This window comes from Tasmannia lanceolata, unplaced genomic scaffold (genome assembly GCF_043159265.1).
Source record: "Tasmannia lanceolata isolate RefF3 unplaced genomic scaffold, GAP_Taslan_0.1 ptg000002l, whole genome shotgun sequence".
In the NCBI taxonomy this organism is placed as follows: domain Eukaryota; kingdom Viridiplantae; phylum Streptophyta; class Magnoliopsida; order Canellales; family Winteraceae; genus Tasmannia; species Tasmannia lanceolata.
In genome coordinates, this window is record NW_027518679.1 from 53,299,519 (window position 1) to 53,317,214 (window position 17,696).

Here is a 17,696-nt window from a genome sequence, read left to right on the forward strand (position 1 = left end):
TGTTTGTAGAACAGTAGGAAAGAAGAAGAAACTATGAAAGTTTATATAGAAATGTGAAAGGTGAAATAAGAAAGGAGCAGCAAATAAAGAAAAAATCAAAGTCAATATACTATGCAAGCTGTGGGTCGAATAACATGGGAATCCCACAAGCAAGATGTGGAATTTGATTTTATAATTTTTTACCGGGAATTTATCTGACCGTTGGTTTGACTTTTTAGAGATGGGCATTTTCAAATCTAAGGACTTTTAATAGTATCTTCTTTTTTTTTGTATTTCAACGGTTCTTACTCGTATACACCGCCGAGGAATGCGAGATTTCTATGTGTATATTAATGAGTTTCGTGGGCGGTTGAGCTGCTGGGGACTTATTCTAAAATGTTCTTTTCTCATTTGATTTTTTTTTTCCTTTTTACTTGTTCATAACTTCGGAAAGAAACATTATTAAGGAAAAAAATAACCATCCCTCCAAGGATTAATGGAAAAAACAATAATTTTATGATGATTAGCAAAAGATTAATGACAAAAAAAAAAAATTGTAATGGTGTTACAATTGGGAAATTGATATCCTCAATCCCTTGTTTCAATAATGGCACTTCTCTCATTACACTTTTCTAATCAACTTTCATGATGTTCTCAATGACCAACCAGTGAAGTGATTGATGAAGTTTGGAGTGTCATTATCAAAACAAGGATGTGTGCACATAATACCCGACATGTTCTCAGTAGCCTCCCCTTTGCACATTAAACTTAACTAACTAGTTAGTAAATGGTGAATGTAGCAAAAAAGGGGGGAAGAGAAATGATATATGTACACTGAAATTCAGTGTATACACTATCTATGCAATCAACTGGATGCCCCTTGGCCCAAAATTATCTTAACCATTTAATTAATGAACATTTTAGTTAGCTGCTGCTCATAATTTTTGTTATTTGTCCAAAAATGCAACACCCAATTGGCGTGATTTGTCTTGGCCCATCCAAGACCAGCTAATGATCAAACAGCTTGGATTGAACAGTAAAGATGGTTTATACACTGTGCTTCTGTGTGTAATATATATATATGAGGAAAGTGAAGCTACACCGCCGGTGTAGCTAACTTAGCTACACCGCCTGCTTAAAATACAATGGGCCCACATTGTTTTGGTGATCCAAACCATTCATTTGATTGGCCCTGACATAGATAGGGTGTCCACCAAAAATCAGCTCCATAGGATCATCCCAACCCTTCAAACTGTGGAGGCAAAAATGGACAAATTTGTGAAGGTTTTTACACGTTCATTTTTGCCTCCACAAATCGTAGGGTTGGGATGATCCTATGGAGCTGATTTTTGGTGGACACCCTATCTATGTGAGGGCCAATCAAATGAATTCTTTGGATCACCAAAACAATGTGGGCCCATTGTATTTTAAGCCGGCGGTGTAGCTTCACTTTCCTATATATATATATATATATATATATATATATATATATATATATATATATATATATATATATTTTTGGTGGACACCCTATCTATGTGAGGGCCAATCAAATGAATTCTTTGGATCACCAAAACAATGTGGGCCCATTGTATTTTAAGCCGGCGGTGTAGCTTCACTTTCCTATATATATATATATATATATATATATATATATATATATATATATATATATATAATGGTTCCTTTAAAAACATTATAGAGACTAAGCACCTTCAGATTTTTCACATTTAGGAACTGCTCTCCTTTGGGTTACCATGCCGGTATTTACATTATCCTTGAATAAGCTCGCTATCCTCCGAATGGTTAAGATAAAAAATTTGAAGATTATTGATTAATTATTGAGAAGTAAGATTGTGTGTCCGCTATCGTGATCAAAGAGTATCTTAGAAGATTACCTGGTTTTAAAGTAAATGTATATTTAAAGTTATTAGTTAAACATTTATCCGACCGATCAAGAGGTGACGGTGTAACGGCGTCATCTCATAGTTTTAATCTTTAATTAGTCAACTGCTCTATTTTTTTCTTTTTCTATTTAGTCTTAAGTATACTTTAGAGCTAGGAGAGTGGGGATATCACTATTCCATGTGGTGTTAAAATAAGAAAATGTAATTAAGGTGGCATAATTGTAGGGGCACATGGATCTTGGGGGAGCTTTCTTTGAACATGTAGAAGGAGAATGGTTTGGAGTCTTTGCTTTGCCGCCATAAGAGGTTGTGGGATGTGTGCGGACATGTAGGTTGGAAGTTTTTCTCTATTATGGGAGAAGACTAATCCTTTATTTGACCTAATAATATTCCTCTTTGTGAGGAATGACAGATGCAAGGGCCCTCTTTATGCGAGGGCTAAAGAAGGGCCCTTGAATAGATCCACGTCCTTTAGTGCAACCAAATTCAGTTTCTCAACCAAGTTTTAAAATGATGTGGATCTGTTCAGGGCCCTTCTCTGGTACTTGCATAAACAGGGCCCTTGCATCTATCATTCCTCTTTGTATTATAAATAATCTTATCAGTATACAAGGAGGGTAGTCAGTAACAGAGGTTTATTCAAGATTAAATTATCCAAGCAAGGTAGTTAATCCTAGAATAGCGTATTCATGAATCCATCCCCGTGAAACAACCAATTACTCCAAAAGCTTAAGTTGTTAGAGTGTGCTTTTACAGGGGAGGAGCCACATATAGCGTGGGGTGGCCACGGCCCCCCAGAGACTTGCAAAATCCCTTTTATGAGTACAACCCCCCACAAAATACCATAATTTTGGTATGTTTATATATATATATATATATATATATATATATATATATATATATATATATATATATAACTTTTGGAAACAGATTGTGAAAAACCACTGTGAATGACTGATTTTGATCGGAGGAATTGTAGACTGAAGGGAGCCCTTGCAAAAAAAAAAAGGTGAAAGGGGTTTCCTATTGGCTAGACATCAACATCATGCATTAACAACGGCCGAAAAGTCAAACATGATGGTGATGTGCAGCCAATGGGTGAGCCCTTTCACCTCTTTTTTGCAAGGGCTCCCTTCAGTTTAAACTTCCTCTTTTGATTGATGCACAAAACATTGCCAGTGATATAGTAATGACGACGGAAATTAATTCCGTCTTTAAAAATTGTCTCTAGCCATAGATTAATCGAGGCGATTTCTATAATGGATTTTTCTTCTAGTGACAGATCCATTATGTTATAATGCTTGAAACATTAATTGCGTGATCATATTACAGGGTATGCATGAAATTCATTTCTACTCTCTCTCTCTCTCTCATTGTTTTACAATATGCCCTTTAGCTTAGGAGTGAGATCCATGTCAATTTGTCCCATATGTAAAAGAAAAGTAAAAAATATAAAATGAGAGAGACTGATGTAGCGGAAAATGCTTAATATATGCGTGCGAATACCAAATCCCTATTAAGTAACTATATTTATGAAACACATTGTCTCCTTTTGTGCAATGCTAGAATATGTGAGATCTCATCATTGGATTGGATTGGATTGAGATCTCACCGTTGGATCATCTTGGTTGTAGATTAGAGAAATAGGTCAGATGAGGTAACTTAGATGGATTAGGCTGCTAGGTTGGATTAGTGTAGTCTCCTTCCATAGTTATCTAGATTTCATTCTATGTTTATCATCTAACTACCTGATAAAACTGACTGATCGTCTGTAAAGTATTCAAAAATACTGAAAATATCTTCCCCTTATCACATAGAGTGATTTTATTACTAATGTATTATATTGTAATGACATTTCCTTTGCGATATTGTAATGAAACTCTTTTCCCCTCTCATAGTTATAAGCTATTATGATATTATATTACATTAAACAAATTAGCAAGTTCTCTGGTCATACACATCGACCAACTGTGGAGATGGTTAAACTACTTGCAGATGTACTTTCTTTACTAAATTCAAATTTCTAAAGTATGGTCAACTAATTAAATTATCATGAGTCCTATTCATTCTAGGTAGTTGCTTCTTCATAGATATCTACATTTTTCCACCTGGTTTAGGCATACCTAATTAATGAGAATTCTTGGTTGAGATCATAGTTAATGAAATTGGAGTTGGGATTTTTGGCAATCTGGAAAAAAATATTCCATTGAATGGTTGTAGACCCAGTTGTTAGAGATGGGTAGAGGAGGGAAAGAGGGAGACTTAGAGAGGGCAGGTGTGAAAGGCATGGAAAATCCTTAAAAAGCAGTAAAAAATTACACTACTTCAAATTAGTTTATTTTCTCTATTTCACAGGGGTCTTTTATGCTCCCATCACTCCCGCCTGAGCGGCCACGGCTGGATCGCAGTCCCAGGTCCGATCGTTGATGCTCCTGTGTGATTGGGCGTTCTCTTTTCTTTCATTTTCCGTGCATTATTGGGTCCACTATTTCCTTAATTTTCACAAGAATACTTATCAACTTGAACCTTCTCAATGGAGGGGCCGGTAGGTCCTTGACATAGATTTCCCCATGAAGTCAGGTAGGGCTGCAACTCGGGTCGGGCGGGTCGGGCTTTGGAGAACCCAACCCTACCCGAGAAATATCTCGGGTCGGGTCGGGTCGGGCGGGTCGGGTTTTGGAGAACCCAACCCTACCCGAGAAATATCTCGGGTCGGGTCGGGTCGGGTTTTTTTCCGGAAAACCCACGATTCCCAAACCCGGCCCTACCCATGATAAATCTCGGGTCGGTTCGGGTCGGGTCGGGTTTTTTCACGTTGACGCAATTTTTTAAGGAAAATTCTTGTTTGGCAAGGCAACTCAACTCATAGAAGCAGAAATTACACTCACATTACACTTGAATCAAACAATGATGTAATTACACTCACATCACACTTGAATCAAACAATGCTGTAATTAGATGTTGTAATTACAATCAAACAATGCTGAATCAAACACTTGAATCAACTCAACTCATAGAAGGAGAAATTACTCACATACAGTAACAGTGGGTGCGTGGGTTTTCACTTTTAACTTTTAACTAACAATAGAAAAAAAATGTACATACTATAACTTTTGTAACTCGGGTCGGGTCGGGTCGGGCCCCTTCAAACCCGGCTCGACCCGAGATTCATGTGGGCTTTTGAATGCTCAACCCGGCTCGACCCGAAACCCATGAAACCTGAACCCAACCCAGGCTATTTTCGGGTCGGGTCGATGCGGGTCGGGTAAAACCCGGCTCGAGTTGCAGCCCTAAAGTCAGGCGAACCGGATTCCTTAAGAAAAGAGGGTAGAGTCGCCACCTAACTTAGGACCAAGGACCCATAATGACTCTGTATCACTAACCCTAGTTATTACTAATTTAAACCTAATAAAGGAATGGAGGGGCCTTTTGATGTGGGCTGGGCACCTGGGCAACTAGTGGGCCCTAACCCCAAGCACCTATGGCCCAACCAAAAATGGGTCGAGGCTCTTACATCCTACAACTAAATAATCCTGATTTTACTAAAGCGACTAATCGAGCAGAAGTCTAAAGTGAAGTGAGCCCTTGCAAAAAAGAGGTGAAAGGGCTCCCCCATTGGCTGCACATCACCATCATGTTTGACTTTTCCAATGATGGTGATGTTTAGCCAATAGGAGAGCCCTTTCACCTCTTTTTTGCAACGGCTCCCTTCACTCTAGAATTCCTCATTAATTAATTAACAAAGCTAGTAAAAAAAACTTACCCTTGAAGCGAAAAACATGATTCGTGGGTGCAGCGGCATCCCCTTAGGTGGTCCGAACTCCCCAACGGTCCAATGCCTGGAATGGTGTGGGCCTAGGCTCCTCAAAGTGGACCCGCCAAAGGAGACTGGATCTCAAACTTGGTGGGGGCCACAAAGAGTGCGCCCAAAGGAAAACTCTTGTTCTTTGTGGGGACTATTTGAAAATCCTCCTGGGATCAGCCAAAGGCACTCTTATAGGGGTACCCTTGACCCAAATTGTGTTTTTTGAAGAATTGGGGACTGACCTGTACTAGGGGGCTCACGTGTGGCCGCACGCCAGTTAGTACTCGAACAGAACTGCTTTTGGGTCATTTTGCCGCAAGAGGTTGAAGGTGAGCTCGGGACTCGTGTGTTTTCCTTTTTTTAAAGTATTTTGGTTCATGAAAAATTGGTGTGATTGCTTCATCTTCATCGACTGGATCCTCAGACTTTAGTTTGGAAATGGAGTCGTGGTCTGAAATCTTGTATTGTTCCGTGAGTGTAAAAAATGTGTCACTCCTACCGACAAGGGGATTCATCATCGAGTTTGCTCCTGCGGGCTCGCATCAACTAAGTGAAGCAGAATGTGGTGTCTACATATGCCCCTCTTTGGTAGAGATTGCCAGGTGATCGGGTGCGAAAGCACGGGCTGCAAGGCCAAAGCTGAAGAGACAACACGTTTTGCGTTGCTAAATTTGATGAGAGATGCCGTACGGATTTCTGCTAGGCAAACTGTTGTTGGGTCTTCAAGCGGAAATCTCTCGCTAATGATTAATCTTTTGAAAATTAAAATAAGGCAGCTAGATGGATCCTAGAGGGACCTCTCACCAGAGCTATCTTTCGGGGAGAAGAGAGTGTGGGGTGGCTTTGTACAGCTAGTGCTGGATGGCGACTTTGTATCATCTAATCCAAAATAGATTTTTGGCCTCGGTGGATAGATTGATTTCAGGGGCTTAGTGCAAGGATTGACGGTGGATTTGAGGATTGGATGGTTACCTTTTGTCATCCTATGCATGTAAAGATATATTGACCGTGGGATAACTTATTGTTGTCTAATGCAGACAGAGTGGCATGGACAGGAGTAGGTGTAGGTTGTACCCTGTCATAAGAAAGGGTGGGAATAGGGCTGCAACAGGGTCGGGTTTTTCAAAACTCTAGCCCAACCCTAGATCCCATTATCTCGGCCCTGACCAGCGGTGACCCTGAGTCAGGGCCAAAAAACCTCAACTCATTGCCCGCCCTATAGGGCTCAACGCGGCCTTGGCCCGCCCTGATTGGGCCGAGCCGGTCGTGATTGACCCTAGTGCAAATACATGTTAAGAGTGCCAAAAATAAAGCAACCACATATCATATAGAATAAAATGATCAATAAACAGAGAAAGGGAACAAAATAAGACAATATGAAATCAACAACATGACAGGCAACAGAGACAATTAATAATAATAATCTAAATAAACATCAATCCAGGATAATAGAAAACATTAGCAAAAGAAACATGCACATATGGTTTAATTCTATAATAGAAAACTTAGAGGCAGACTAACCCGAGGTATTAACCCTGAACTCGACCCTACCCTGAGTCAGGGCCTAAAAAGTGAACCCTGACCCGCCCTTAAGGTTGGAAAATCCAGCCCAGACCCTGTTCGGGCTCAGGACGGGTCAGGGATGTCATGGCCAAACTTGCACCCCTAGGTGGGAACCTAAGAGGTGCTATTTAACCCTAACTCAGGGCCTGGAAAGGGGTAAACAAGCATGCCCTTGACTAGATATGATTAGAGGATAGGAAAGAAGTATCTCCTAATTAAAATAGAAAAGTGAGAAAGATAGACATTAGTTGTGGTGGGAGGAATGAAAAACTTTATTGTAAAAAGGAAGAGAAAGAGAGAAGAAAAAAAATAAGGAGAAAAAAATGTGTTATTTGTTCTCAAGAAGGTTTGGAAGCTATCTAGAAGCTAAATCAATCTGAATTTGAAGCCTCATGAAGAAGAAGAGTAGATTGCCACTTAATTACAGGTTCACCTCCAATTCAATGGAAGGCTTATTTTATTGTTTTGTGTGTGTGTGTGTTGTGTGTGTGTGTGGGGGGGGGGGGGGGGGGGGGAGAGAGAGAGAAGGGAATGTGATTTGTGAGGTAACTTACTCTCTGAATAGATTGATGTAATTTTGTATGGAACAACAACCAATTACTCCAAAAGCTTAAGCTGTTAGAGTTGGTGTTAGTTCATCATATATATTAAGGGGTTGTTGGGTTTTGAAGCAGAACCCTGCCGTGTGACAATATCTGTGGTACCACGTGAAATAATCAATTACAAAAGCTTAATCTGCTACAGTTGGTGTTTATTTATCCGCATCGACGCGACCCGAAAATAACATGGGTCGGGTTTAGAAATCATGGGTCTTGGGTTGGGTCGGGTTTTAAATTGGAAAACCCGACTCAATCTTGAGTTGGGTCGGGTTTAAAGAAAGAAAACCTGGAACCCAAAACCCGAATCGAATCATATGGGTGTACTGTCAACTCAACTCAACAAAGCATTTCTCAATCTTGGGTTGGGTCGGGTTTAAAGAAAGAAAACCTGGATCCCGAAACCCGAACCGAATCATATGGGTGTACTGTCAACTCAACTCAACAAAGCCTTTGTCCTAAACTAGTTGGGGTCGGCTAAATGAATCCTTTAGAAAAATTCCATGAAGAAGGTGAAAGGAATCTATCCGGCTCTAGTTGGGTTCTTCTACGTGGATCATGTGGGTGTAGTGTGACTTTCTTAAATATCTCTTAAATAACATAGCAAATTATTTTCAAATATATTGATATAATTGGTTTGATTGAGGTGATCATGTCTATTATGTGAAAATAGAGTCCTTTTTTAAATTTATATACTTGATGACATAAATTTAGGGGGTGTGAGGATTTGTTCCCCACCCCGCACCATAATCTTTGAAATTGGTCACTACCCTACACTAAAAATGAAATTGGTCAATACCCTACACTAAAAAAATGAAAACCCGATCCAACAGAAACTATCTTTGGGTAGAGCCGGGTTTACGAATCTCGGGTTTTCCTGTAAAAAAATCATGTCCATAGGATTATCCTAACCCTCCGATCTCAGTTATGACTAATCAACATTGGGGTGGCCCGAGGGAAGAAAAGGGGGCGAATACATCACTTCCGCTTTGAAAGCGATGTCATAAAGACGAAGGCTTCGTAAAAATCTCCCGGGATTTTCCAAGCTGAGCAATATTTGGCAATATTCAAACACATTTTCCTTTAATTAGGGCTCATCTGCTTCTTATTTTCCACCTCTCTCTAACTCATAAGCTGCTTTGAAAAAAGACGAAGAACAGTGAAAAACGAAAATCATAATCTCTCAATCCCTCGATCTAAACCCTATATCCATCCCAATCGGTAAGTTTTCTCTCAGCTCGTTCTTCGTTTGATTATAACTTAATTTTTCCATTTCCCTATTTTAATTTGGGATTCTTGATTTAGATTTCTCCTTTTTTGTTCTTCACATATTCCAGTTCTCTATAATGGGAAGAGAAAAATTCATCCGAAATATTCGAAAACTGAGATCAACAATAAACCCTAACCCTAATGGGGAGATGGGTGGAAGAAACCTTAACCCTAATGATGGGGAGATAGGTGGAAGAAACCCTAACCCTAATAATGGGGAGATGGGTGGAAGAAACCCTAACCCTAACCCTAACCCTAATAATGGGGAGATAGGTGGAACAAACCCTAACCCTAGTTTCGATGAGGGCTGTTGGGGGTACTGGACTGAAGATCAATTAGAAGAATTACTGTTAAAAAATTTAGAATTTTTGTATAATGAAGCTATTTCCAAGCTTGTGTCTCTTGGGTATGATGAGGATGTTGCCCTAGAATCAATTCTTAGGAATGGGCATTGCTATGGAAGTATGGACGTTATAACGAATGTTTTACAAAATGCAATTGGATATATAAATAGCAGTAGTTGTAAAAATGGGAATTCGGATGAACGCGAATTGGTTTTCGCTAATTTGAGGCAGTTGGAAGAGTACTCTTTGGCAGATATGGTTTGTTTGCTTAGGCAGGTTCGGCCCGAGTTAAGTAAAGGGGATGCCATGTGGTGTCTCTTGTTGAGTGATCTCCATGTTGGCCGAGCGACCACTGTGAAGATCCCGGTCTTGAGTCCTGATGATAGTTGCAAAGATGAAAGTGTGAGCTCTAATGGTGGTGGTATGTCTGGCCTTTGTAAATTTCACAGGGGTTGGGGATTTGGAGGAGATGATTTACGTGCTAATGGGTTGTCATACGATGCGGAAACAATGAATTTTGATGCAACTCTTACAACCAATATTGAGTGTTTGAAGAGATTTAATTTGTCTCCATCGATGGAGTCTCTGTTAAAAAGAAATGTTGCTATATTTGCAGCTGGGTTCCGGGCAAACTCGAAAGCATTTCTACACTCACACTCACAATCACAATCACAGTCACAATCACATGCTTGCCCGAGTTCTTCATCGAGCAATGAATTGCCTCAAAGCGAGGAACCAAAAGACTCTCTGAACTCAGATGTTGTGAGCTCTATATTGGGTAGTTTTGGTAACATGAGTATCAATGAGAAATTGGATGGGGTGACCGATCCGAAGAACGAGATAATTTTAAATATGATGCATCAAATTAGGGAGCTTGAGGGACAAGTGAAGGAACGAAGGGAGTGGGCTCATGAGAAAGCAATGCAAGCTGCGAGAAAGCTAAGCAATGATCTCACTGAACTGAATATGTTGAGAATGGAGAGGGAAGAAACCCTACAGCTGAAGAAGGGTAAGCAAGCCCTCGAGGATGCCACCATGAAGAGGCTTTCTGAGATGGAAAATGCTCTGAGGAAAGCAAGTGGTCAAGTTGACCGCGTGAACGCAGCTGTTAGACTGCTCGAGACTAAGAATGCAGAAATTAGGGCAGAGATGGAAGCTTCCAAATTGAGTGCATCAGAGTCGGTTACAACTTGTTTGGAGGTTACAAAGAGGGAGAAGAAGTATCTTAAGAGACTTATGGCTTGGGAGAAGCAAAAAAGTAAATGGCAGGAGGAGGTTGCTGAGGAAAGACAAAAGATAGTGGAGTTACAACGACAGATGCAGCTTTCTAAGGAGGCACAAAAAGAAACTGAGGTGTGTGAAACAAAATATTACCTAACTGCATGTTTTCCTTTCATCTTTCATTTGTGGCTCCAATTTTTGTGCAAAGCAAATGAAAGCTGACCTACAGGATGACTAAATGAATAGGTTTATCTTCTTTTATTGTAAGTTAATTGTAATGTGCCTTTTCAATTCCTATTGTCCCAATGTGGTGTCAGCTCTCATGCAAGGATTTAAATGTCGGTTTCTGTGTCGGTTTCGGCCACCACCGAAACCGAAATATTTCCGTTTCAGTGGAAATTTCGCTCGAAATCATGTAAAACCATGATAAAAATTGGGAGATGATATTTTCACCCCCCCTGCATTACATGCACGCTCCCCTTATATCGTGATTTGACGTGAAAAGTGGGCAACTTTAACGTTTTTTGACATCAAATCAAGTTATAAGGGGAGCGTGCATGTAATGCAAGGGGAGTGAAAATATCATCTCCCTAAAAATTTTGTTTTTTTAATTTCCACCTAAATGTATAAAATTTCCTTGGCGATGCGATATCGGTGGAAATCTCACATTTTGGTGCCCAAATTTCGGTACCGAAATTTCCCTTAAATTTTGACGACGTCCTGTATTTGTCCGATTCAACGTACTTTCAGTTTCGGTCCAAACCAACACCGAAATATTTCCGCCAAAATTCGTGATTTTGGCGAAGATTTGAAACTATGCTCTCATGTAGGCTGATAAGCCCACAAACTAGACTTGCCTTTTGGAATTGTTGTGTGATTGTGTCCCAGAATATACTTATACATGCGGTGTAACTTGATTTCAGATAAAGTGGAGACAGGAAGTGAAGGCTAAAGAGCTAGCCATAGCACGTGTTGAGGAGGAACGAAGAGCCAAGGAAGCAGCTAAAGCTACTGTTAAAGGAAGGCAGGAGGCATTGCACCGCAAGATAGAGATGGACTTCCAACGCCATAAAGATGACATCAAAAGGCTGGAACTGGACCTTTCTCAATTCAAAGCTTCCGCAGAATTGACTCAACTAAGCTACCCATTAAATACTCGATCTACAGGAGATTTGGATACTGCGAAAATGCCAAAGGGAACAAATGCAAGGATTCATCATGAATTGCATAAACTACAAGAATCGTCACAAAAAGAAGTGAGTCATGATAGAGAATGCCTAATCTGCATGAAAGATGAAGCTTCAATTGTTTTCCTGCCATGCGCACATCAAGTTCTTTGCGTCAATTGCAACGAGGGCCATGCGAAGGCCAAAACTACTTGCCCATGTTGTAGCATAAAGATTGAACAGAGAATCCATGTTTATGGTGCAAGCTCATAAATTTCAGTTGAACGATCGGCAAAAATGTTGTGGCTTTCCATTTATCAGTAAGACTTACAGTGAAATAAACTTCATATGCAACTCATGATTATAGTTATTGGTTTTGCTGGCTTTGTTATTTTTTCTGCAATACAGAACATGCCCAGAGTGCACAAGCATCATTGCCTTAAATAAACAATGGTTTCTGTCTCAGATCCACGCTATTATTTTTGACACCTTGGTGAATTAAACGGGTCTTTCAATTAGCCTTATATTTAAGCATATCCTTTTGTCACAACTTGATTATATTTTCTTATATCCACTGTCATATTTCGGATAGCATTACTCGTTAGAGAAACTGTTGACGCAGATGGTTGCACGAGTTCTATATTAGTTGTGTAATCTGATGGCCTCACAATAGTATTTGCTAACTAATGGATGATTTATAGATGCATTTGTGCTTGTCATGTTGAACATTTTCTCAATTCATAATGCACCATTAATTACCATCATAAGAATTACTACTTTGTGACATATGCCGGTGAAGTTCTTCTACATAATAGAAAAGTAACTCAAAAAATCCAGATCTGTGAACCACACATCATTTTATATGCAGAAAGCTGAGGGGGACCTTACATAAATTAATGGTGTTCATCTATTAGTAACCATCCTTCCTCATCAGCTGGTTAAGTGCGTGCAATTTTTTGGTGATCTCTTTCTTGCTTGCACTTTGTTTTCATTATATTTCCATCATAAGCAAAAGGCTGTTCAACTCTGCCATCTTTTTTGCTTTCTTGCTGTTTATCTTTTTGCCATGTTGCTTTTACTCTCTTTAGATGGTTGTTTCACTTTGAGTTGATGTGGCTTTCTTACCCGAATTATTACTTGTCCATAATGCCTTGAAACTTTGTGTTCATTTAATATTAGTTTCTTCCCAAAATTAACGCCCTTCAAAAAGAGCTGAATAAATGAAACAAAGAGATGTCAACCTGCTTTGCAACTAGATTAAAGCCACATTCAATTTGAACCAAGGGAGCGTCTCTGAAGAAGAAAAATGTGCATGTTGATTTTTCATGGAGATCAAGTTGAACATGAATATCCCTTTCTCCAAGTAGGAGGTTGAACAAGCTAATTTTTGTGTCTTGACAAATGTCTGGTTAACAATGTGTTTTCCCTAGCTTTCTTCTTAGAGTTTTAAAATAACATCGAAGCTTGTTAACTTTTGATGGATTAATTTGTCACTACCATCAAACAATGAAGTACTGTATGCTTTCACATGTAGTGTTTCTCCCCTATCTTGGAATGCATTCAACCTTTTATGAGTTTTTCTCCACTAAAGTCTTTAGTGTTTAAAAGATTCTCGCTGACATGGTTTTGGGTCCAATACTCAACAAAATTGTGGGCTACCTAAATGCTCCAAGGAAGTGGCTTCATTAGGAAAAAATTGATCCTTGAAGGTGTGCAGATTGTGGATTTCAAATCCAGTGGCGTGGAAAAAGCTGCATGGTTACATATGGAATTTGATGAAGTTAAGACTGAACCGTGTGCCCTTATATGTGCCCCTGAATTTCTTTCACCGATTCAGCGAATCTCCAAGGGCACAATGCTTTGTTGTTCATTCCCTTCTTAAGGAGGAATTAACGTGGGTAATCAATGAATTTCATAGAGAGAGGTCAAACCGACCGAGGGGCTAACACTACATTTATCACTTTCTTACCCGAGAAGGATGTAAAGAATTTCAATGATATTAGCATGTGTTAAACTTTTGTTTATTACGTGGATAGGCATTAGGGGTGGACAAGGTTCGGGCCTAACCCGAAGAACCTAACCGAACCGGCCTATTTGGTTCGGTTCGGTTCGGTCTTGTTCTAGAAAATGGTGGTTCAGTTCCGGTTCTCAAATTTGGGAACCATGGGTTTCTGGCTCGGTTCTGGGTTTGGGGTCTTGGAACCCAGAACCGAACTGAACCATTTGAGACTTTGAGTTTTGACTCTTGACATCTAGTTAACTACTAAACAAGGGTAGAGTGTAGATAACAAAACAAGGGTGTGCTAATATCATTTCAATATCTTGTGACTCTTTTCTCTTTTCTAAACTACTCTTAGAGGAATCAATCCTAGCCGTTAAAATGAAGGATCAATGGCTAGGATTAGATGGGAAATGAACTTGGTATAAAAGGCTAGGATTAGATGGGAAATCAACTTGGTATAAAAGGCATAAAAATGAAAAATAAAATAAAAAGATAAAGTTGGGTAAACCCAAAACCGAACCAAACCAACCCGATTAAGTTCGGTTCTGGTTCCCAATATTGGGAACCGATAGTGATTGGGTTGGTTTTGGGTATACCCTAGAACTGAACCAACCCGAACCATGTCCAGCCCTAATAGGCATTTTATTGGGTATAATTTCTCCATAGCAACTAGCAAGGAGCCTTTGTGGAAGTTTTTTTTTTTTTTTTTTTTAAAAAAAAAAAAAAAAAAAAAAAACTTTTATGGGATTCTTATTTCCCATGAAGATGTCGATCTTGGCATCATGAAGGTAATCATGGCATGGTCCACAAGATGGATCTTGAAAAAGCTTAAGACCATGTTGATTGGGACTTCCTCAATTATGTCTTGGTAGGAAAGTATTATGTAGATAGGTAGTTGTATTTCAGTGACATATTTTATTTTAGTCTAATGAGATAATTTTACACTTTAGAGGAATATTAGGTAATGCATTCCGTTATCTTTCTTTCTTTTCACGTTGGTGGGTGAAGCACTAAGTTTTATGCTTACTCATATGGAGGTGTGCGGTCTTGTTGAAAGCTTTGAAGTTGGAAGTTCTATTGCTACTAAATCTCATCTTCAACGTACCAGTGATGCGTTGAATTTCTGTAATGATAGCTTGGATTATGTGGCTAATCTCCAATGCATTTTAAGATAGTTTGAGGCGGTTCGGAGTCTAAAGGTGAACCTCGTGAAAAGCTCATCGGTAGTTATTTTTTTGAGCTCATTGGTAGTTGTAAACTTAGATAACATTAGAATGGAAATTCTTACAGCTCAATTGGGGTATAAACCAGTCTTTCAACTTTTTGTCTTGATCTCCCTATAGGTATTGACACCCTATTTAGGCTTTATGGAGCCTGGTCGTTGAAAGGGTTGAAAAGAAATTGGCATCTTTGAAGAAAAACTATTACTATTCACTTGGAGAATTATTCTTATCAAGGTGTCCTTAGCAAGTCCTTATCAAGTTAAATTTTTTTTTTTTTTGAATTATTTCCCGTAGATATAGCAGCTAGATTGGAAAATCTCAAAAGATACTTTCTTTGAGAAGCTAGAGAAGAGGTGACGAAGTTAAAGCATCTCATGATTGCAAAGTGGTGTCTAAATCTAAAAAAGTGGGGGGCCTTGGCGTTCATAGGTTCTTCGAGAAGCTAGAGAAGAGGTGAAGAAGGTAAAGCATCTCATGATTGGAAAGTGGTGTCCAAATTTTAAAATGTGTGTGGTGGTGGTGGTGGGGTGGGGTGGTGGGGGGGGGGGGGGGGGGTGCGCTTGGCCTCATAGGATGAGGTTAGTGGATATACTCTCGTAAGTAGATTTGGAGGTCAGGTGGCTAGGAATGTAGGGTCTCATTTGCATAGGCATAGACCCGGGGCTTGGAAATTTTTCAAAGCTTCATATGTAAGGTTTCTCAAGGGTATTGAATTTAGCTTAGTTGAGATGAGGTCTTTAAATTTGGGAGAATTTGTGGTTAGATACCACCTATCGCAAACTCGCACCCTGACGCCCCGAGGAAAGCCCAGTCGGCGAAGACCCCTCTAGCTCGGGCATACTCTGTGATATTTCCATTCTCTGCAGACATCTCCACCACTAGAACCTGGCCAAAGAGTTTGCCAAGGGCAACCATCGTTGATCACGCACAGGCAGTCAGGGGAATGCCAGAAAACAAATCCACACAGTTCTTTCTCTAGTGTTGAGGGCGGGGTACCAGAAATATAAGTTTTCGATCGGCCCACCATATGACTACCCACCCGTGTGGCGTATCCTCTGAGTCGAAGCAGAATAATACTCCATTACAAATTATCCGCTTTGTTTGTTTTTTACCGCCATTATCCATCGTCTATCCAACACCCTTTAGCACCAACATTTAGTAAACCAGAGTGACAAACAAAACAATCAGAGTTTTGATTCTCGGATTCATTCGTGAAGAAAATATAGAAACTGTACAAAACATATCTATCAGACTGAAAAATAATCAAAGTCTTAAGGATCCCATTTAATCTTTTAAAGTGCGTTTGGGAACATATTCCAGTTCTGAACCATATTAGATATTAACTGGCCCTTTTGCTAAATTGGACCCATTACTAACCATTGCAATTCCCTTCTACACACCTAGTCTATAAGCTTCATTATGAAGCACTACATACAAATCATATATTTTCCAAGGAGAAGTGGCACATGATACCATCATGAAGAGCTCTTTGGATAAAAACATGCCTTCAGGCACAAGTACATGAATTAGCAAATCACCTCCTTGATATTATCTTTGTTGTGTGCATTGACTGCATAACAACGTAGACAATTTTGTACCTCAAAATGCCTTGCCCATTTCTGTAATGCTTGTAATTAGCCAGAAAACAAAACTCAGTAGGCTTTTTTATCACTACAACTAATCCAACCTGTATCAGGTAACCTCCTAAGTGAACAATTGTGCAAGAGAAGGTAAAATAGTACAAAAAAGGTCCTAGTAACCCTGAAAAGAAAAAATAGATAAAGAATAGAAGTGCCTAACACTGGATGTTCTCCATATTCCTTTAAGTATTCAAGGTCATGATTAGTACTGTTAACTAAATCCATAATGGTGAAACAATCACGACACTTGAGTGAAAGGCCCAGGTTTGACTCTGCTTGGATCCTGCTAAATCCAATTTCCCTGCCACAAATTATGATAATGCGAAAATAGTAAATTATTGCAGCCTTCCCTCTCCTGAATTTAAAGAAGTGCAAAAGGTCTCTCTGAAATGAGAAAAAAAAACTATACTCTTTTTATGGGTGGAGAAACCTCACTATTTCAGGGACACCTATGATATGTCAAAACCATCTATATTAATTGTTGAATTATGTCATTTTCCCTGAAATGAGCAGCTAACCAAGAGTATCCCAGCTAACCAAGAGTATCTTACTATCTTTACTAACCTGAGTACACACTTATGTTGGCAGACCATATGGCAGAAGGACTACTACCTAAGCTCTTTAAGGAGCATTTTGCATGCATAAGATTGGTGGATAAGTTTACTTGTTTTGAATAATGATAATCTGTATAAGGTTCATACATTTTATATTGTATTCACATTATGAATTATTGATTCTGATATTTAGTTTATCTACTGCTCCGATTATTGTTATTGTGCACATGTATGGATGTTTTGAAAGAGAGAGAATGTTGGTAAAAAAATGACGACCGCTGTGTTTTTAATTATTCATGTTGATGAAATGTGCTAACCCTGTGACCATGGAATGGTCGTTGAGTGGGGATAAATGATCCAGTGATTACATGATTCATTGTTGCCAACTTCATGGAACGGAATGTGGTGAGGTGTTGAGTCTAATTGG

At 39.4% G+C, this 17,696-nt stretch overlaps 1 protein-coding gene across 2 annotated transcripts; it reads left to right on the forward strand.

The window, feature by feature from the left end:
- Positions 1 to 8,883: 8,883 nt before the first annotated feature.
- On the forward strand, positions 8,884 to 12,315 carry LOC143878677 (MND1-interacting protein 1-like). 2 transcript variants are annotated; one of them, XM_077380942.1, is made up of 4 exons: positions 8,884 to 9,071; positions 9,188 to 9,283; positions 9,368 to 10,816; positions 11,608 to 12,315. In XM_077380942.1, exons 2-4 carry the CDS (start codon positions 9,197 to 9,199, stop codon positions 12,121 to 12,123), a joined length of 2,052 nt encoding a protein of 683 aa, XP_077237057.1. In that variant the 5' UTR covers positions 8,884 to 9,071; positions 9,188 to 9,196; the 3' UTR covers positions 12,124 to 12,315. The 2 variants fall into 2 exon arrangements, with proteins under 2 accessions (XP_077237057.1, XP_077237049.1); XM_077380934.1 differs by having other exon boundaries at positions 9,188 to 10,816.
- The last annotated feature ends 5,381 nt before the right edge of the window (positions 12,316 to 17,696 follow it).

Bases quoted from the DNA above. Each gene is read 5' to 3' on its own strand.
- LOC143878677 (XM_077380934.1), top strand. From the start codon at position 9,197: ATGGGAAGAGAAAAATTCATCCGAAATATTCGAAAACTGAGATCAACA. The intron at 10,817-11,607 runs GTGTGTGAAACA...ACTTGATTTCAG, and splicing joins AGGCACAAAAAGAAACTGAG to ATAAAGTGGAGACAGGAAGT.